Raw genomic sequence first — 22916 nt, forward strand, 5'->3', positions numbered from 1 at the left:
TTGATTTCATTTAAGAAAAATGGTGTGACTAAATAAAACAAAAAACAAAAAAAATGGTGTGACTATTTGTTCTTGTATACTAATTAATTGTACTCATTTGTATGTGGGTGGTGCTGGAGGGAATTGCACATTTCTTGAAAAGCGACCTGAGAACTGAGTGCTTGGATACTAGCAAGAAGAGGAGTGATTCGTTAAGTGTATTAGCATGTAACTTATTAAATAAATTTCCAATTAGAATTATTGGTATTTGAAAAGAAAGGTTTTATTTATACTTATTAGTTGTGTAGGCCTTATCAGCATATACTGTGCTTGCTCTCTTGTGTGTAAAACTCAAATGTTGGTGTTTGCTTCTTTTTTTTCTCTCCGTCAGTGGAATTTGGTATGTGTCCATAGGGGTGGGGGCAGGGAGAGTGCATTTCTAGCCTCTCTACTAGTTTATGGGCAGTGGCATAGACTTGCAAGGTGAGTGAAGTTGTTGAGCCCAAGACTGGAGCAGAACATCATACATACTCTGGCATTTTATTCCCCAGAAATAGCACCTTGGTTTCTTAATATAAGCTGTTGTCTAATCCTGGATATTTGAGAGGGAACAAGGATTCTAGTAATCATAATTTATGCTGAAACACCAAACAAGCTAGACTTGGATGATCAGATAACAGTAGAACATAAGGTATCCTTAGCCATAAGTCTTGACAGGCCTGGGTTTAAGAGGAGAACACGAGGAGGGAGAGGTATATGACTTTCCAGACCTTAAGTTTGTTTGAAGAATACAAAGTGTACACATATAAAATATGTAGCACATTGCCTGACACATAATAACTACTTTTATAAGTGATACCTATCAATTGAAAATGTGTACAGTTTGGCTAAATTGAGAAAGTTAATGTCAACACTGTGTATTTTGCCTGCTCTGGTCTTTGTTCATTGTATTGCATTGCTAGCTGGTCCAAACCCACAGACGCTCTGTGAGAGGAAGGTAAGGCAGTCTCTAAAAGGTTTACAGCCTCTGAAACCCTATGGAGCAATTAGACTCTGTTCTGTAGTTATTTGGAGTCACAATTAGATTTGTTCATTTGTTTTATTATTCCATAACTTTGTTGAATGTAGTGCTGGAAGGTTGTGATTTGTAGGAATAATCTCACCTACCATTGCCATAATGTCCTTTACAGTTCTGATGCAGCCACAGATGTTCTTTTCAATTCAGTTTTAGAAAGAGAGTATAAGGAAATAAACTTGAACATGGTTTACTAATCATATTATCCAGCTACTGATTCTGAAAAAGAGGTGAAGAAAAAAGTGAGGGAGGTGCTGTCAGCCATCCAAACAGATGAGTTTGAAATATGTTTCCGAGAATGGAATCCCAGATTTGACAAATGTATTAAGTGTAATGGAGAGTACTTTGAAGGTGATAAGATTGTTTTGTTAAAAAAAAAACAAAACTTGAAATACCCGTATATACTCGTATAAGCCGAGTCTTTCAACACCTTTTTTTTTTTTTAAATTATTTTTTATTTTTTAACAAATTATTGGGGCTGATACAATTCTTTTCACAGTTCATACATATACATACATCAATTGTATAAAGCACATCTGTACAGTCTTTGCCCTAATCATTTTTTTCTCCTCTTTTCTTCTTTTACATTTTATTAGGGACTCCAACAACTCTTACCACAATCCATACATATACATACATCAATTGTATAAAGCACACCCATACATTCCCTGTCCCAATCATTCTCAAGGCATTTGCTCTTCACTTAAGCTCAACACCTTTTTAATGCAGTTTTTGGGGTAAAATTAGGTGCCTCGGCTTATACTCGAGTCGGCTTCTACTCGAGTATAAACAGTAACTTGGGAGGGAGTTCTGGATTGGGGGGATACCCCCTCGTAATGAAATTCTTTGCATCGAATTGTTAAATTTCCCACTTTTGTCATTGTTTGTTAACTAGCTGATTCACAATCAGAGACTGTATGGGTTCAGAGCAGAATTATAAGGTTTATGGACTCTGTATTTAGTCTGTGTCATATTCTTGCTCAGCTTTTTTCCCCCCTCTCATTTTTCTTGTATTATTTTGAGCTACCGAGACACTCCCCCACCTCCCCATCACTGCACATTTTTATTTGGATCTCATAAACTCATCTCCAAACAGGTGTAATACCCAGAATTTAAATTGCCTGTCTCCTGTGCCCTTACTTGCCTTCTGTTTGACCTATCAGTTAATGACTTTGATTTTTCACAAGATGAAAGGTTAACCCCTTTAGCCTGACCTTGATGCCTTTCACAACCTTACTTCAAATTCCTATTCTAGTTCTTTAGTTTTATAAACTCTCTCTTTCAGCCACCCCGAAACTATATTCTAGATCATAGGTTCTACCCCCCACTCTTCCACAGCCTTGGGCCAACCCTTTTACTCCATGTCTTCCTGATAATTAGAGATTTTGTGCTAGATCCATAATCCAGGATAAATTACAGGCAACTGCTTTTGCAGCACCCCCCTTACATGATTCCAGCAGCACACCTCCCTGAATATTTAAGGTGGGTATAAGGGAGGAAAAAATGTCTTGAAATTAAGAAATCAGCATCATGATTTTACAGCGAGACAGACCTCACTTATATTTCCTTAGGAACGTTTTCCCCCTTTTGCAGTAATTTACCAGAAAACTGCATATTAAGTATATGGAATGGATAATTAATGAGCTTTTAAATTTAACTGGCTGCTAAGAATGGATTGTACCAATAGATTGTCAGTGCCAAATGTAGCCATGAGAAAAGTCTGCTGAGAAAATAAGTACGTTTTATACTTGGATTTTAATATTAGTGCTTTCACATGTAATTCATACCATTAAGTGATTTACAGATATTTTTTATTAGATTTGGTATATGCCATCTAAATGTAAGAAGGTAAGACAAATTATTGTAAATTAAAATGTTGAACATGAAATTCTAGAGGGCTAAAAGAATCTACCACAGTGCTGTTGAGTCAATTCCAACTAATAAGATGGCATAGGACAGAGTAGACTTGCGCTGTATCTATCCTCACCCTTCACTGGGGCAGCAGAGGCTGCTGGAGTCGGACTTCTGTCACTAGCAAGCTGGGCCTGAATTCTGTCTTCCTAATGCTGTTGAGCCCCTGTACACTATTCAAACAGGCCATTTCAGTACTTATGGGGGTATTTTATAGGTATGTTGGCCCAATTTACAGCTCATTTTTCTCTAGCACTTTAACAAATTGTGTTACCTGTTTTCTCTAATCATTGAAGCTGCTATTCTGTTCTGAAGACCATCACTGGTTTTAAGCTGGTTGAAATGTAAGAAATGTCATTCAGTACTTCCCTGTTTGAAGACTTAAATCTACTGTCAGAGTAAAAGGCTGATAAAAATGGTCTGTTCACTATGTAGACTTTTAAATTTATTCCTTTGTCAAGCAAATCTTGGGTTAGTCACAATAGCAATATGTGCAAAATCAAAACGTTGCATGTTGCCCACCCCCCCACCCCCAACTTTATAGACTAGTAAAAAATCCTGGATATTCTATCACATGTTGATTAAAAACTGTTATAATTTAGAATCAGTGCTATCATTCATGTTCACCTATTTGATGAGGCCTTTTTAGGTCATGCATCTTCAACTTGATCTCCAACTTTGTTGGTTTAATTTAATCTGATGCCCAATTGCTTGTTGCAGTGCCACTACTTTTCTTTCAGCTTTTGGCGATGTTCATTGGCTGTATGTTTTATTGAAACGAATTTATAATAGGCTGAAAAGCTACATGGAGGAATAGGATGACCACCTGTCTTAAATGATTATTTCCAGACTCTTTATATTCCTTCAGATGAAAATATTACTTACGCTTATCCTCAAAAAGATTTTGGTGCAAGCTAGTGTGTAGTTTTTTTGCGAAGGGCCAGTTGAAAATAACAACTGTGAACTTGGAAGTTCCTGTAGGGTCAATAGCGTGACATATGGTAAGGCCGTGATCGTTTTACAAAGCTTTTTTGGTCATCATGACATACTCTCCTATTATTAACTGTCATCTTTTGTTGTTCTTCTCTCAATACCAAAAACAATGTTTAAAATATAGTGAATGATGTGTTAGGGAGGATGGTTGATTGTCATCCTATCTTTGTTGTATGACCGTCTCAATTAAAAACTATGCAAGTGGAGAGTTAACATTTTATATCTATATGTGTGTGTGCGCATACACACATGCATATGCTTATAAAATAATACTGTCTGTGTAAGTTTGAGGAATGTTTGGTCCATAGGGACATATTAGAATGGACAGTCTGGAGCCTTTTGTAGTGGTTGGTCGTGGGTCTGTTCTGTGTAATAATTCCTATAGGTCCTTCCCTTTAAGAAGATCGTGTTGGCGGGGACCAATCATAACGATCTACATATAACCCCCTTCCTGGGGGATAGACAACAGAAGAGTGGGTGAAGGGAGACATCGGTTAGTATAAGACTTGAAAAAAATAATAATTAAAAATTGGCATGGGTTCATGTGGGAGAGAAGGAGAGTAGAGGAGGGAGGGGAAAATGAGCTGATGCCAAGGGCTCAAGTAGAAAGAAAATGTTTTGAAAATGATGGCAAATGTGCTTGGTACAATGGATATCTGTTGTATTGTGATAAGAGCTGTATGAACTGCCAATAAAATGATTTTTTAAAAAAGATAATATTGGCATATTGATTGAGTTTTATTGTTGTCATGGTTGTGTTAAGCAATGTTTTATCATTTTCTAATAGGAAACCACTCCTACTCCTAATCCCCTACCTACAGAAGAAGAGAAAACAGAATCTAATCAGGAGATTGCTAATCCAGAACACTATATTAAACATCCACTACAGAACAGGTGAGTCTTTTCCATTACCTTAATATGCTAATAAGTATTGGCCCTTTATTAATTTAAGGGAAAAAATATTTTTGTACATTTTGTTATTTCTACTTTAAAACAAATTAGTCACTGATTTGCCTCTATTTTAGTAGATTTACTAAACATAACATTTTATATAACATCCATAATTTGTTCCTCCAGGAGTATGTACTCTACCAATTACTATCACAGGTGCTGAGAACACTAAAGAGTCAGGAAATATAGTGAGCTTGTCCTAAGAAGAACTCACACTCAGATGGGAGTGAAAGCTAAATGAAATGTATAGTTCAATGTTATGTAAATCCATAATATACTCAGAATAGAAGTAAATCACTTAAGTTGTGGAGAAGGTGGTGCTTACAGAACTAGATGCCAGAGAAGGCTTCCTGGGAAAGAACAGGCCTAGGTGAACTAAGACAGTATAGATTAAGTAGGTGGGTAAGGAAGGATAGGAGAGCATTTCAGTCTTTCAGAGGAGAGATGAAAGAATGGAATGTTATGGAGCTCTGGTATGTTAGGACCACAGTGGTGGTGTGTGTTGTGCGAGTGGATTCTGACTCACTGACCCTGTGCGGTAGAGCTGAACTACTCCATAGGGTTTCTTAGCCTGTGTAATCCTCTGGAGTATAATATAAAGAGTTTGGTTTGTGCTTTGGACAGCAAACCCACAAGGTCAGCAGTTTGAAACCACCCCCTGCTGCTCCACAGGAGAAAAGATGAGTGATAGTTGGGAACCCACAGAGGTCATTCTCATCTGCCTTGTAGGTTGCTATGAATTGGAATTGACCTGATGACGGTGAATCTGGAGGGTTTTTTTGTAACCTTTATGGGAGTAGATTGCCAGGTCTTTTTTCCTACTCATCTGAGTTCAAACCAGCTTTCCTTTGAACATTGAGTGCATTCCGTTAAGTTATGCTATCAGGGTTTCGTGTAAGGACTACACAAAAAAAACTTGCCATCAAATCAGTTGTGAAAATGATGAGAGGAAGATTGTGGTATAGAAATGAAGCTGGAAAATACATTTGTTGGAGAGTTTGAGCCATTATTAATCATAGACTGTAGAGCTTCTGAGGTTCTATTTCATGAAACTTTCTGTGTTAGTTTTGAGTGAGAATTTTATGGAGAATGTTTGGAGTCAGAGGAAGGAACTTGAAGGAGTATTCCAGGCAAAGGATGATAGCAACCTAAACCTTAAAAGGTATTAGTAGAAGCGGAAAAAATAAAATACAGAGAGATTTAGGGAAGAAATTACTCCCTTAGTTTGGTGATTGAATATGAATGGCAAAGTATCAGAGTTCTGACATAAACAACAAGGTAAATGGTTATGGATAGAGTAGGTTTGGAGAGAAAGGTGGACTTTAGTTCTAGACAGGAAGATTAAGGATTCTTTGTTCACATAGCTGCCCTATGTCTAGCAAGGAGTTGCATGTGAGAACTCAGAAAAGAACTAGGGAGAGGTTAATTTGGAATTCATGAATAATCAAAGCCACAACAGTGAGCAAGAATTGTCTTAAGAAGTGATATCGACTCAGGAGAGGCCCAGGACACCAGTATTTATGAGATTTATGTTAAAGAATACCTGGGTGTATGCATGGTGGTTAAGTGCCATCGAGTTGATTCCAACCCATATATGTATATATTTGTACAGAAGATAAAATTATTGACTTGTTTCTATGTGCACATTTTCCCTCACTATTTTAAACACATAAACTTCTTAGCCATTTGAGTTGATGCCAACTCCTCGCGACTTTGAACTGCCACTGAGTTTCCGAGACTAACTCTTCACGAGAGTAGAAAGCCCTGTCTTTCTCTTGAGGAGCATCTGACAGTCTCGAATTGTTGATCTTGCAGATCACAGTCCAACTTATAACCACTATTCCACCAGGCCTCTTTTTTTTCATGTCTAACTACTACATAGTATAATGCCATTGAATTCATTCCAGCTTGTATGATCCCTTAGGACAGAATAAAATTACCCCAGAATAAAAATTTCTGAGTCTAAAATCATAGGGGAATAGATTTGTAATAGTATGAATGTACAGTTGTGAATTTTAGCAGACTTATATATTAAAGAGTATAGATTTTGCCCTCTTTACAAACAATGCTGCCCTGTGCATCCTTTTTATTACTTGTATACTGTATAGTTACAGGTTGAAATTTTAGATATTCAAAGGCTGCCCTTTAACCAATCTTTGTAGATACGACCAAATTACTGTTTTCTTTACTAAGACTCCTACAAGTTTGAGAAAATCTTATTTCCACTACTAGTATCATCAATCTCTTAAATGATAAGTGAAAGTAATGTCTTATTTTAAAATTGGCATTTGTTTTCCTGGGGTTTAAAAGTATCTATGTTATGTAGTTCATTTAGTGTGTGGGCGTTGAGGGGTGGTTAGTCAGTCACTTTAGTGATTGTGTCTATTTGTTTCTTTCGGGTAATCTTTTCAGGTTTATTTTCAGTCATTATATATCTGGGAGTTGCAAACGGTTAACTAGTTTATTAATTGAAATGGTAGAGGTTCACATCCACCCAGAGAGGCACCTCAGAAGAAAGACGTGGCAATCTCCTCTGAAAAGTCAGCCTTTGTAAACCTAGTGGAGAACACTTCTAGTCTGATGGGATTGCCATGAATCGAACTCAACTAAATGGTAACCGTTTTTTGGTAACCTATTCAGTGTGAGGAATTATGTTAAAAATAAGTTTTCCAAATCATTTGTCTTATGTTATTGTTGATGGAGCTACACGCTTTTGGCAGGTTTTTAATTTTTGGTAGTGAAATAATGATTTCCTTCCATGACTACTGGAATTCAGGTCAGATATAGGAAAGCTTTATCTACGCAGTTAGTTAACTTTTTAAATTGTGTGGTATTCTGTCACATAGAAGTTCTGTACTATTTTTTAATTAACAGCTCTGAAAATTCTTTTTTTCAACCTCTTCATAAAAAATTAGGAGCTCTGTGTGGATTTTATCACTTCATATATTTAGAAAATATACCTGAGAATTTAGAAAAGCTTTTTAATATTTTTAAAGTCCACTACATGTTAATTTAAAATTTCATGAAAACATATAAGGCAAATATGTTTATGCTCAAAGCATAGTAGAAGTCAGTTGGATTTCAGAGTTTTGAGCCTCTTCTGCATTTAGTCTGTGGTGATGGTGTTGTTTTGGTTGAAGATAAGGAGGAAGATCTGGTCCCATGTAGATTGCAGTTGGGAGATGATTGAGAATTTTTAATAACCTTTAAAAATAATTATGGTTCTCTTTCCTTTTCTTTTAGTTAGACATGGAATCGGACCCTGTTCAAAGCCTTCCCTACTTTGTTGTGTTAATTTCTCTTGCTCTATCTTATATTTGGGATGAGTCTTGTACACATATGTTACTTTTATGGCATCCGTTGGACCTTTTGGAAATACTGGTTCATTGAGTTAATGCAGATCTTTCAAACAGTGAAACATGTCATTGTACAGTAGCACAGAATATAATTTATTAATATTATTAGATCCATCAGTATATCTTTAATAAGAAACTGCCAAACTCACTGGTAAATAAATGCAAGCTTTCCAAAATTCTGAAGATCATTCCTCTCATTCCTCAATAAATAACATTGGATTATCAGCCATTCTTTCAAGTAAAAATAAATGGTTAGTTTTCCTTACCACATCAAAGAAATAAGCATTGTATCCCCCTCCCCAGGGGGGACAGACAACAGAAAAGTGGGTGAAGGGAGAGATTGGACAGTGTAAGATAAGAAAAAATAATAATTTATCAAGGGTTTGTGAGGAAGAGAGGGAGGGGGGGGAATGAACTGATACCAAGGGCTCAAGTAGAAAGAAAATGTTTTGAGAATGATGATGACAACAAATGTACAAATGTGCTTGACACGATGGATGTATGTATGGGTTTTGATAAGAGTGGTATGAGCCCCCAATAAAATGATTTTTTTAAAAGAAACATTGTACAATGATAAGCATTGAAAGTGTGTTTTGTGCAGAATATAACAATGCACACAGATCGAAGGGGAAGGGCGCTAATAATTTTGCTGCATCAGCAAGTGCATTCTCCATTGAAACAGATTTTGCTACTGACAGCTGATGGTGATGAAAGGATACCATAACTGTTAGCTCAGTTTGGACCCCTTCCTGGTTTCCTTCTCAGGCACTAAAAGACTTTCTGCCATTTATGTGATTGTCATTCCAGTAAAAAAGAAAAGAAACTTTTTTGCATTGATTTGAAAATACCGTAAACACACTAGTATAAGCGAACTCGAATATCAGCCGAGGCACTTAATTTTACCACAAAAACTGCATTTTAAAAGTGCTGAAAAACTCAGCTTATACTTGAGTATATACGGTAGTTTTTAATCCCCTAGAATCCATGTAAGGAGCCCTGGCGGTATAGTGGTTTACTAACCACAAAGTCAGCAGTTTGAAATCACCTTAGCTCTTTGGAGAAAGATGAGGCGTTCTACTCCTGTAACGACTTCACTGCTTCAGACACCCAGAGTAGGGCAGTTCTCTGCCCCATAGGGCTGCTGTTCAGTCAGCACCAACTTCGCAACACTGATTTGGTTTGAGAGTAACTGTAAGGAAGGGAGGCTCTTGGGATCCTCAAGACTACTGATCCTCAAGGCTGTTTTGAGGCTACTGAGTTACAGTGTTTTGCTGATAGACTTTTAGACTATTTCTAAATTTTCTAATAATCATCTTTATGGAAACAATTTTGCCCAAACAGTTATTTACATAGGATACATTTATTTCAGAGAATCATGTTTGATCATTTAAAAAATAATTTTCATATATATATATATATAAATGGTTGGCAAGTACAAATTATTAAGTAGATATTAAAATGTCTCTATATCTAGGATTCAAGCATTAATCATGGAGCTATGAAACTGCATCCGTTTAGGGACGTTTCTTGACAGCATCTTTATCAATAAGAAATGGCATTTCCCATTGATTTACCATTGGTATAGAATTCAGTTATGCTAAAGAATACCTTCCGGAGCCCCGGATGTGCAGTGGGATAATTGTTTTTGAGCTACTAACTGCACGGTTGGCTGTTAAAACCTAACAGCTGTTCCACAGAAGAAGGATGAGGCTGTGCGTCTCTAAAGATTTGCAGTCCCTGAAGCCCAGAGGCAACTCACTTTAGATAGAAATTCACTTTATATAAGCACTTAACTGAATCCCTCTATTGAATCTTGATATTTTTTTGCTTAGGACTTGATGACCATAGAAGGACATATAATGGCTGCCTTGTTCTAACATTCCCATTTCCCCCTTTGAACATTCTTAACGAACACCTTTTCATTCATCTGAAAGTTTGGCTTTCTTGTACTTGGTCTGTACTTCGTCGTCTTATCTGGTTAAGTGGCTCTGCTTTGCTCTCATAAATAACTTGTTCTGTTAGAGCATTTAACATGGTCATTGTCTCTCGAGGGCCATTGAAAGATGCCATTCTCATGATCAACAGAAAATCTCTTCTCTAGTAGGCGCAGAATATGAGGATTCAGAAAGTTTGTGGGAAATTTTCATTTATTTTTAATTCCATTTTTCCATGAACTTTTTGAAGCGTCCTCATACCTACTCTTAAAGAAATAAACTATTCATTATTTGCCACCACAAAGCAACCATTAATTTAAACACCAACCTTTCTTCCTTTTTTTTTTTAAATTTTAGATGGGCACTCTGGTTTTTTAAAAATGATAAAAGCAAAACTTGGCAAGCAAACCTTCGGCTCATCTCTAAGTTTGATACTGTTGAAGATTTTTGGGCGTAAGTACCATTTTTTGGGGGGGCTATTTGTTTTATAACTTGTGTGGTTTTCTATTTGATAGTAATTTTTGTGTATTAATAATTATGAGGCTGTATCTGTCAAAGCTTTCACAAAATGAAGAGTGATAGTGAAAAGGTAACAAGTGTTCACTAAAAAGTACTACATTTTTCTTGTCCATCTCCTCATACCTGGTTGAATTAGTGATTTTTTTTAACCATTTTTAGAAAGCTTCAGCCATGTTATCTTTTGACTCTGAATATCTGATTATGCTCTATTCTTTGTCCAAGATGTCCTTCCACCATGGGCTTGTCAGCTTGTCACTTTGTGGTGGCATGTGTGTGACCGTGGCACTGAAAGCTTTGCCATCAGTAGTTCCTGTTCAGCGGAGTCACTCAAAAGGTTTCAGTGGAGTTTTTCAAAACAAATTGAGAAGGACTTGTGGTCCACTTCTGAAAAGATTAGTGAAAACATGAAGTATAAACTTGAGTATAATGCCACCTGAATTTAGAGATCTTCTCTAGAATTCATTTGAAAGAGATCCATAATTTGTTCATTCCAAAGAAAGGTGATCTTACAGAATAAGGAAATTATAATGTCATTGATAGCACAGCCTGTTCCTATAGAGTTGCTATGAGTCAGAATAGAGGGCAGTGGAATTTGGGTTTGATCATTAATATCATAATAGAATTTTGATTTGCTACAGATAATTTTTAAAATGGTTACAGCAGTATATCAACAGGGATATACAGCAAGATATTCAAACTAGATTCAGATTGGGACTTGGAATTACGTTGCTGATATTAGGTGGATTTTGGTTGAAAATATCAGAAAAGTGATTACTCGTATTTTATTGACTGTGCAAAGGCCTTTGGCTGAGGAGCATAGCAAATTATGGATCGCAATGAACAACCGGAATTTCAGAACACTTAATTATGTTCATGCAGAATCTGTGCATAGAACAAGGGGTATTTATTGACAGAATAATGGGATACCGCGTGGTTTAAAATCAGCACAGGTGCCGGCATGGGTTTGGATTTATGGCAGGTTTGATCCCATGGGCCTCTCCTAATGTCCCAGGCCAAAGCAAATTGTAACCCCGAACCAATGCCTGGCTTTACCCCCAAGGGCTTCGGACACTGAAGCGGGTTGCACAGTGGGAAAAAAAAATCAGCACAGGTGATGGCCCAGATTGAATTCTTTCGGTATACTTAATCTATATGCTGAGCAAATAATCTGAGAAACTGGGCTATATGGAGAATCAACATTAGCACACTGGAGAAGACTTAGTAACAACCAATCTCCACGATATGCAGGTAAGACAACCTTGCTTGCTGAAAGCAAAGAGGACTTGAAGATGAAGGATTTACTGGTGAAGATTAAAGGATTATAGGCTTCAGGGTGGATTATACCTCAACAACAAGAAAGCTAAAATCCTTAAAACTAGAGCAATAAACGGCATAATAAACGAACCTGGATATTGAATGCGGAAGGTGGAACAAGTGTGATGCCTTTGAGTTATGGTATTGGTAGAATGTATTGAATATTTAATGGGCTCCCAGAAGAACGAGCATATCTGCCTTGGAAGATGTATAGTTAGAATGTTCCTTAGAAGGGGGAATGACAAGATTTAGTGTCAGATACCTCAGGACATCTTTTTAGGCATGACTAGTCTTTAGAGAAGGATAGCATGCTTGTAGGTCAGCCAAGGAGAGGAAGACCCTCAGCTGGTTGACACAGTGGTTGCAATGATGGTGAAGATCCCACCAAGACTGAACCGTGTTTTGTTCTGTTGTCTCTTAACCATGTGTCAGAACTGACATGAGTTGCCCCTAACAATGAGAGCATGATATTCCTTCACTTTAGAATTCTTTGTAGTTCAGAACTTAACGTGTCTGGTTGGTGTGTGACCTTTTGGTTACCTGATTAATTTGCACCATAACTGTATTCTGGAATCCTACTTAGCATTAGCCTTCATTTCTATACTTTATTCCATGAAACATATTGGATATGCTGTACCAGGAATTCTAAGATGTTCAATCCTGGAATGCTCGTAATTCAGTGCTTGTCACGGTCATGGCAGTTTCTGTCACCCTAATTTGATAATTTCATTACACTTTGTCAAAGTTAGGAAGGGTTGATGAAATATGTTTCAGATTTCATATTGGAGTCTGCAAGAATTTTAAATTGTAAAATCTTTTACAAGACATTTCGGTACTCTATAAAAAGCTAATTTGCTTCTCATTTCTTAGGATATCATATAAAGAAAAACTATTTGAGACATTAAAGAAGGAAACTGTTAAAAAATGTTAAGAGCTTTAAATGACCCAGCAATTACCTAGCTATTCTAATTTGTTTATCTAGATTAGTGTAGAATCGTGAATCTGCTGAGTCAGTGATGCTTCTCTGATGCTTCAGTGTCACTCCATGAATGTAGCAGTGTGCCCACACAAAAATAAATGGGTCATGGTCATTGAAGTCATAGATGCTGCTTCCTCAAGGTCCAAAACCATACTCTTAGGTTACCTCCAGTGTTTGGTCTACAGGGGACATTTCATAATTGTTTTGATTCTTAAAGCATAAATAATTAGAAATATGTGTAAGTTGCTAACCAACAATTTTGAGAGGGATTGTTTTTTACTTAACGTGTTGGAAGTTACAAAATCAGTCCTGCTAATTTATAGGTCTAATTTTCTAGCCAAGGTTATTTCTTCTACCATCATCAAAACATGAAGTATTTCCCCTGTAATTTGTGGGTTTTTTTCCTAGAATCCTTTAAATCTCTTGTCTAGGATTTGGAGTTTGGGTCTTAGAACAATTTTCTTCTTCTGAATCAGATATGTGTTTACCTAGTTATTTTTTTGTTTTTTAGGTATTTGGGTGAATCTCTTACCTTGCAGTAAATATTTAATAATTTCCTAATTTCTCACTTTTCTAGCAAAATTAATTTGTGACAAATAAACATTTTGAGTTTATTCTGTGTATAGTTTTAGGGTTCTGTTTAAATTTGCCATTCTATATTAACATTAAGACACTTCAGGGTGTGAGGGCGATCTGACTGAGATATCTGTCACCACATTGATCACCAGGGTTGATTCAGCCAATCTGGCTGGCTAGGCAGGTGTTCCCCACCCCCCAACCCCCTTCCTTCCTCACCACTCCATGTGCGTCTTCCCGAAGCTGTGCACTCGGTTGAAGAGGATGACCTTCCCGGATAGGAGGAGGACCGTCCTTCAGTCAAGGGTATGCGAGTACCTGCGCTCCCCTGCTAGAACCTCCAAACAAGCCTCAAGATACTTCAGAGCAGTGTAAAGGACAACGCAAGAATCTACAAGAATCATTTGTCTTTGAAGATTTGGATGCCATTAAAGAAGGCCATCTCCACAATAACCAGCTCTCTTGTTGTCTGCTGGAAGCTGTCAGTGGTAGATTGATAGTAACCATTGTTTAGAATGACATCACACACTTACTTGTTTTGTTATCTTGCGGAATATGACCTGTTGTTTTTTAGGTGGTGTTGAGTCGATTCCTACTCATAGCGACTCTATGTACAATAGAACAAAACACACAGTTGTAGCCTGAGGGCCTGTTACCATCCAACAGTTCATTAGGTCTTCTGCAATTAGTGTTTAGTTCGGGAAGTCTGTTGTGGGGTGTTCTTGAAATTCAAGTGGCATAGACTCAAGGTCATATTATGGCTCTCAAGGACTTGTTTTAATTTTCCTCAGCTTCAACCTGAGCTTTCATAAAAGCAACATGTGGTCTGTTCCAAAGACAGCACCTGGCCTGGTTTTAGCTGCTGATACTGAGTTTTTGTCTCTTTTGACAGATGTAGTCAATTTGATTTCTGTGTATTCCATCTGGAAAAATACTTGTTATGAGTAAGTTGTTGGTCTCACAGAAGTCTATCATGTGATTTCCAACTTCATTTCCAACTATTGTTAATTCTTCTTCGTTTCCAACTTTTCCATTCCAATCACCCATTAACAATGGATCTTGGTCAGTTTCCAACTGAAGCTGTTGGCAGAATTCTTCAGTTTCTGCACAACTAACTAGTTGTGGTTGAGGAGCCCTGGTGGCATCGAGGATTATACATTGGGCTGCTAGAAACCACCAGCAGACACTTCTTTGGACAAAGTCAGGGCTTTCTACTCTCATGAACAGTTACAGTCTTGGAAATTCACAGGGGCAGTTCTACCCTATCCAGTGGGGTGGTCACATGAGTTGGCATAGAGTTTTTGGTTTTGAGGTTGGTAAACATTTAGTGGTAAATTTGAATAATATGTGCATTGATTCAATGTGGATAGTAGTAATCTTATCACATACAAAATTGTGTACTTCAAGATAACTATAGAACTGTCCTTTTGGATGATGAGTGCAATGCCATTCCTTGATTATGATTTTTTAATTCAAAATGCGTCAGTACCAGCCCATTTCATCTTACTAACAACTAGAATTTCAATCTTTGTGCTGTTTTATTTTTAGCAATTTTATCTTCCAAGTTTTCCTAGGTTCGTACTGTGTCCATTTCAAGTTCAGTTATTTGATGTTTGCAGCAGTTTCATTCTGACTTGTGCTCCATCAGCAAATGAAGGTCCCGAAGGCTTTACCCCTAAAGATCTCACCCTGTCCGAGTCATTGTGGTTGACTGCTTTGAGAAGGCAGCTAGTTCTTTTTGTCTTAATTTGAGTGCCTTCTAACCTGAGGGGCTCAGCTGGCATCGTCTCTGACAATGTTCTGCTTCTCTTCGTTAAGCTTTAAGTTAACTATCAATGTTTCCATGCTATCCATAGGGTTTTCAGTGCCTAATTCCTCAGAAGTGGACAGCCTATTCCTTCTTTGTAGTCTGTTATCAGTCTGAAACTCTGCTGACTCCTGATCCCTTTGAGTGACCGTGTTGGCATTTGAAATACCAATGACAAAGCTTCGAGCATCACAGCAGTGCAAGCCACCACAGTCCAGCACCGTGCAGACAAGTTGTGGGGAATAAAGCATGCCAAATGCTCTCTTCAAACTCTTGTTGAAGTATCTCTATAGATTAAGTTAAAATAGGATTTTAAAAAACCTGTCTTAAGCGTAATGGGATAAATCATGAACTGTAGACATGTATAACTAAACTGATTTCAGTTGGCTTTGATTAGGGATTAGCATGCCATTTTTACCTTGTTGCCATTTTAAACACACAGCTTAAATGTGTTAGCATACCTTAGTCATTACAAATGGTAACATTACATTGACACTTGGGAAACATTCTTGAGATCTATCCCATCCCTAATAAAGGACTGAATTCTCAAAGCCTGTAACTTTTTTTTTTTAAGTTAAGCAAAAGCTCCAGTAATAATTAAATTGTGCTAACAAGTCCTTAAGTCTGTGGTGGTTGGGAACCTTTGGTCTGCCATACTCTTGGATACCTCCAAGAATAATAATATTAATTTATTTCAGTCTTGCTATCTTGATGGTTCAGAAATTCATCTTGTTTGATGTCTTTTGTGTATGTCTACAAAGCGCTCATCTGCTTCATAGTTTTTTTCATCTACTTAAACTCACCTCAAACTTCTACTCAGTTTCTTATATATACATATAGATATGTAACTACATTAAAATATTTTTGTAAGGTTAAATTAATTAAAAATCATGATTCTTGAACTATTAAGATGTTTTGTCTATTTCAGAAACTGACTCCATAGAAAAACAAGTAACCATGAATTTTTGTGTTTATTTTCATCATATTCTCTAAGTGTATATGTAAGCACTTAAACTCTGCATTACATAGCCTATATTTATAATTATCCTTTTCTTTTACCTAGTCTGTACAACCATATCCAGTTGTCTAGTAATTTAATGCCTGGCTGTGACTACTCACTTTTTAAGGTATGCTTAATTGGTGATTTTGTATTTATTATAGGACTGAACCATTCAGGTATTCCTTAAAGAAATCTTGCCACATACTTAGGAATAATTAATATTATGGTAAACCTGCTCATAGTGAAACTGGATTTACTTGGCTTTAACATACACATATTTTGCCCTATTAATAGTATAGAGGACAAGTGAGAATATGTGTACATACTGGTTTAATTTTGAAAAGAGCTCTGATTACCCAATCCTTTCTCTACGTGTCTGCAAGGCCAGAGTCCGCATTTGGGGCTGGGGTGGCCTAGGTCCTGGAGACTCATGAGTGGCTTTGTGAGGAGTAGGAGATTAGTGATACTCACTCTGAAATTAGACAACTTTAACCATATTTTTCTGGATATAAAAGTATCACCATTTGCTGTCAAGTTGGATTGTGGTTCAGGGCAAGCATAGACCTTCAGTGGTAGTGTTTGGAGAAGCAGATTGCCAGAGTTCTCTTCTAGCACACGTAGGGGGAGACTTGATCCTCTAATCTTCTCATGATCAGCCCTGTTGATACTACCCAGGGACATAGATGTGTGCATAACTTCTCAAATACATCAGTACTAAAAAGTTACTGTATATCTGGAACCCAAGAATGGATAGCTTAATAAATAGTGTAGCCAGGAGCATAATTCTGCAATCCCATTCTTTTGACTTAAATCCTGTATTTCCCCCACCACCACCACCACACACACACATGTACAACATCAACTGAAGTGTTATAGGGAATAAAGTAAAAAGCTAACCATTGTTATTTGCTCTTTCTGTTGATTGTCTTTCAAAGACCAAGTAACAGTATCCGGTTTTCTCTCCTAACTCTGTAGGATGGGATTGAGCCCATGTGGGAAGATGAGAAAAACAAACGAGGAGGACGATGGCTAATTACATTGAACAAACAGCAGAGACGAAGTGACCTCGATCGCTTTTGGCTAGAGACAGTAAGGTTTTAGGATAATAAAACAGTTATAGAGACAATTTTAGAGCAGTGCAACTTCAGTTACTGTTTTATGTTGATTACTAATAGGATGTGCGATAACCAATAGAATAAGAAGTGATGGGAAGCTCACTTTTGGAAATATAGGCTGACTTTGGTTGTGAATTTTGATATTTTATGTATTAGTACAGTGGACTACACTCCACCTCTGTCCTTTTCTCAGCACCACTACACTGCAAGTCAGATACAAAGTGACTGACAGTCTACTCATTCCTCCCATCTAGTCAGTCACCTAGTCATTTTGTTAATCTGAAATTGATGCAATCCCATTGATGCAAAAAAATTGGAATTATTGCTTAATACCATTCAACCTTGCATGTTTTGATGTAATCTGGAATTTAGGCTAAGATACACTGGGGAGTGGGACTTCAAAGAATTTGTCAGAAAATGGAATTAAATGATAGTGGAAGTTTTACCAACTTTTGAAACCTCTTTGTATGTTGGTGGCCTACTGAGTTAAGTATTGGTTGCTAATCACAAGGTTGGTAGTTCAAAACCACTAGCAGGTCCATGGGAGAACCTATTCCTATAAAGAGTTAGGGTCACTGTGAGTCAGAATTAATGTCAGTGCTTTTTTTTTTTTTTTTAATGTTAAGCATGATATACAGTTTCTGTAGTCAAGAGATTCTAAACTCCATGATTGTAGGAGCTGAGTTTCCCTGTTCTATCCTTAGGACGTGTGCAATGTCTGGGTTTTAGTTACCACCGCTGCCTTGAAGTCATTTCCAACCTTATATAAGGTTCTGAGGCTGTCACAATCTTTACTGGGCCAGATAACCTCGTATTTCATCCAAAGAGCAGCTGGTAGGTTTGAACCACTACCCTTGTGATAGCAGTCCACAGCTTATCCAACAGCACCACAGGACTCTTTATAGTTAACCAAAGTCCATTGCCTTGTGTTGATTCTGACTCAATAGTGAGGCAGCCTCATCTTTTTGCTGTAATGCAGCTGGTGGGTTTGAATCACCGACCTTGTGATTAATAGTCCAATGCTTACCCATCAGCGACATCTGGGTTCCTTATTTATTTAAAAGCAAACATACATTCACTGCCAGCTCATTCATTCTTATTCATAGCAACTTTATATAGGAAATGGTAGAACTGCTGTCCCTTTGGGTTTCTGAGACTAAATCTTTACAGGAGTAGAAAGTTTTAACCTGTTCCTCAGGAACAGTTGTTAGGTTCCAACACAGAGCTTGGGTTAGCCATTTAATGTGTACTCCATTATGCCACATTTTGGTTAATTTTTCTCTTAAAGATAAAATGCAATCTTGCTTTTGAGGGAAGTTATCAATAAATGTCATTTTAGAATTCCATATGGAAAAGTCAGGACATTGTCTAAGAAGCTAGACATTAAAAAAATTAAGCTATCGTTAAAAAATGATGGGAGAAATTAATTCTGATCTGGAGGAGAAAAATAAATCTTGTTTTTAGTTTTGTAGGTAAGGGAGATATTTGCAATTTTACAATTTATTGAATAATTTGAGCTTGTTTTTTTTTTTAAGCTGCTGTGCCTTATTGGAGAATCTTTTGATGACTACAGTGATGATGTCTGTGGGGCTGTTGTTAATGTTAGAGCTAAAGGTGATAAGATAGCAATATGGACTACTGAATGTGAAAACAGAGATGCTGTTACACATATAGGGTAAGTTTTATTGTTTATCTCTGTTTATATTAGTAATTAGAAATAGTAATGTCTTAGCTTAAAATTGAGCATTAATTGAATTTAAGTAATAAATCTGGGTTTTGTGTACTATATTTAAAACTATAGTATTTAAGTGATTCTGGTCTCCTGAAACGTGTTCTTTTGTACTTTTTATATAATAATTTATCCTTTGCAAAATGGATTTTTTTTGGGCATTGTCTTTTCCCTAAAAATAGCCTTAAATAAGATTTCATTTAAAGTAGTAAAATGATTAACGTGTGTGTAATATTAATCATCGGTATCCTACTGCCAAACTCACTGCTATAGAATTGTTTCCAACTCTGTGCCACTCTATTAGATTTCCAAGGCTTGGTAAATTTTGATGGGCTCAGACAGTCTCAACTTTCTCAGTGCATCTGGTGAGTTGGACCTGTGGTTATCAGTCTAGCACTTAGTTAGCAGTGCCACCAGGGCTGCTTTGTATTGGTCATCAAACTCAAACTCATTGCCATCCACTTGATTATGACTTAGAGTGACCCCATGGGACCAGGTAGGACTGTCCCTGTGTGTTCTGAGCCTGTGACACTTTGAGGGAGAGAAAGCCACCTCTGTCTCTGAGGTGTGGTTGGTGACAAAGAACTGCCTGCTCCTGTAGCCAGCAGTTCCCGTGCGTAGCGCAGTGTACCACCAGGACTCCTCGAGTATTGGCCAGAGAGGGCATCCCGTTGGTTTTGCCCTTTTGTGCATAGCTCTTTAATCATCAGTTCTCCAGTCAGAATTCCTCTCTGAAACAAAGATAAGGGAGTTTTTCTAGTTTTACTACATGAGTTTCAGGATGGGGGAAGAAATTGCATCCACTTCTTATTTAATCAACTAGTTATTTGATATTTCACATCCGACAATAATTAAAAAACAAACAAACCTGAAAATAACAAACCAGTCCTGTTCACCTGTTTTCTGTGTTACAACTTGTCTGGCAATAAAAACACAGGGTAGCAAGTTGAATGTAATGTTGGCCATGGCTAAGGTTACATGTTGACTTGTTTGGGCCATGATTCTGTGATTTGCCACTTAAGTAACTTGACAGTTGCAAGGTATGTAGATATCTTCCATTTATTCCCTAATAGGCTATCCAATATAGAGTGTTCCTATGAATCAGAATCAACGTGATGGGGGTGGGGTTGGATAATTATAAACCAAAGACCCCTGCTGGCACTGTGAAGACTTTGGCCTAGCATACGCTAAGCCCCGTGGGCCTGTTCTACTCTGTCAGATAGGGTCAGAGTAAATCGGAACTGACTCCATGTCACACAACTCACACAACGTTTATTATTATCTAACACTTAGATTCCCAAGGTTATTTGGCTTACCACTCTTTTTAGAAAAATATTACTCAGTTGTGCCCTGTCGGGTCCCTCTTTAACAACTTTGATATTGTAGCCCATAATCCAGGATATAGTATAGGTATCTGCTTTTGTAGTCTACTTGTATATTTCCAGTGTCTCTCAGGGGCAGGCACTATTGCCTGCTTTGGGAAACACTGGTTTAGCAGATTAAAAAGTAAAAGTAGATGTATGCATATAATTGGTTTTGTGTCATTCAGTACATGTGTGATAAAACTCCGTAATAAGCATTTGCTAATTTGGTTATACTTACCGGGCTATAGCTAGCAGAGCCCTAGAGTATCCCTGCTTTGCTTTCTTTTATTTTATCAATATTATCACAGTTCAAGCTGAATAGTGGACTTTCAAATATTAAGTGGTTAACCAAGATTGAAGAGTAAATTGTGCTAGTACACAAAGGGTACTCGGGGATGTATCTCACTTTCAAGCCTAGATATTATATAAAGACTGATAATGTGCATTAAAATAAATAAATTCGCACTGACGGTCTCCCTTTTGCTTGTAGGAGGGTATACAAGGAAAGGTTGGGACTTCCTCCAAAGATGGCGATTGGTTATCAGTCTCATGCAGACACAGCTACGAAGAGCGGCTCCACTACGAAAAATAGGTTTGTTGTTTAAGAAGACACCTTCTGAGTATTCTCATAGGAGACTGCGTCAAGCAATCGACATTTGGGAGCTGAACCAAAGCCTCTTCACAAGCAGAGTGGACTGCATTTCAATTTGATTTCCATCTAAATGTTACTAAGATATAAGAGAAGTCTCATCGCCTTTGTCCTGTACTTCTGTGTTATTTTTTTTTTTAATTTTGACTAGAGTATTCACTTTCCCAATCAAAGTATTACAGTACACATCCTCCCCAGAATCCATAGATGTGTTCCTGGCCCACTCTGTAATAGCTCAGTAGAATTCACATTACAAACATTTACCCATCCACAATACCCCCTCCCCCCAAAAGAACTTGCATTTCTATGCTTTTCTAGGGTGGGGGGGGATTTATGTACCATTGTTTGCAGGAGCATATTTTGCTGGTTTGAAAGAATAGGATGCATACAGTTTTCTAGCAAATTTCTTTGTTTCTTTTTACAGCAGGTTTGTTGTTTTTTTTTTGCTGTACTCTTGCTGATGGCTGCTAGACTTTAATTTATTGTTTCCCTACTTGATAACATTAGTGATTCTGATTTCAGTTTTTCATTTGTTTTACTTTTCTTTTTCCTCTTGTAACATTGGTGAAGGATCCAGGAATATGATACAAAGGTGGAATAAACATTAATTTTGTGCATTCTTTGGTAATTTTTTGTTATTTTGTAACTACAAAGCTTTGCTACAAATTTATGCATTTCAGTCAAATCAGTGATCTATGTTTGTGTGATTTCCTAAACATAATTGTGGATTTTTAAAAATGTAACATCATAATTACATTCCTAACTAGAATTAGTATGTCTGTTTTTGTATCTTTTCACTGTATTTTAACACTTTGTATTACTTAGGTTATTTTGCTTTGGTTAAAATGGCTCAAGTAGAAAAGCGGTCCCATTCATACTAAGACAGTGTACAAAACTGTAAATAAAATGTGTACAGTGAATTGTCTTTTAGACAACTAGATTTGTCCTTTTATTTCTCCATCTCTATAGAAGGAATTTGTACATCTTAATGCAAGGCAGTCTCTGTTGTGTCTTCTCTTACAGTGTCTTCCATGTGAACAGCATAAGTTTGACACACTAGTTTATTATGTTTATTAAATTTTTAAATAAATTCAATAGGGAGCATCATATATATGGAATTAAATTGATGTGGCTATCTTTGTTTTTTTATAAACTATGACACAGACAGTCTTAAATGAATAATGTCATATTCTGAATCTGTTAAAATAAGAATTGGTTTCTTGTATCACATTCGATCAGCAGGAACACTGGCTGTAAAACGTGGTTGCTGAGTAGAGATGTTCTTGTAAATGCGTTAAAGTGATAGCATAGGACAAGAGTGCCAGGTGGTGGGTGGGGCATAATGCACTAAGGATTTTGTTAGTGTTACTATCTAATAGAGTGGAATTAACGGGTATGAAGGCTTATATTTATATTGGTAAATTGGTGTGGTTTGTGTAAATTTGAAAATGATCTATTCTTTGTAGACAATATTTGAAAGTAAACTTGAAAAAATTGTGCTATAATGATTGCATATTTCAGCTCCTGTGAAATGAAAAATGGCTAGTATATACACAGCAGGGTAAGCTGAACTATAGGTACATTAGTTGGTTTTAAATGGGGATTATGAATTGATCATTTTAAAACTGATAAATTTGACAAAAATTCTGTATAAAATAAACATGT

The 22916-nt window shown here is 37.0% G+C and overlaps 1 protein-coding gene and 1 non-coding gene across 2 annotated transcripts in view; both read left to right on the top strand.

Moving 5' to 3' along the window:
- Positions 1–22360, top strand: part of EIF4E (eukaryotic translation initiation factor 4E) — a 34386-nt gene extending 12026 nt beyond the window's left edge. The window contains exons 2-7 of the mRNA XM_075543999.1: positions 4746–4852; positions 10557–10652; positions 16458–16521; positions 17370–17483; positions 19045–19184; positions 21093–22360. Coding sequence (XP_075400114.1) covers positions 4746–4852; positions 10557–10652; positions 16458–16521; positions 17370–17483; positions 19045–19184; positions 21093–21207 — 636 coding nt within the window. The 3' untranslated portion in view covers positions 21208–22360. The remainder of the gene's footprint in view (positions 1–4745; positions 4853–10556; positions 10653–16457; positions 16522–17369; positions 17484–19044; positions 19185–21092) is intronic.
- LOC142444137 (small nucleolar RNA SNORA42/SNORA80 family) lies at positions 11675–11809 on the top strand. Its single transcript, XR_012783799.1, has one exon. It is a non-coding gene; the product is annotated as a small nucleolar RNA SNORA42/SNORA80 family (small nucleolar RNA).
- Positions 22361–22916: the final 556 nt, after the last annotated feature.

The sequence above is a fragment of the Tenrec ecaudatus genome, chromosome 3, assembly GCF_050624435.1.
Source record: "Tenrec ecaudatus isolate mTenEca1 chromosome 3, mTenEca1.hap1, whole genome shotgun sequence".
Taxonomy (NCBI): Eukaryota; Metazoa; Chordata; class Mammalia; order Afrosoricida; family Tenrecidae; genus Tenrec; species Tenrec ecaudatus.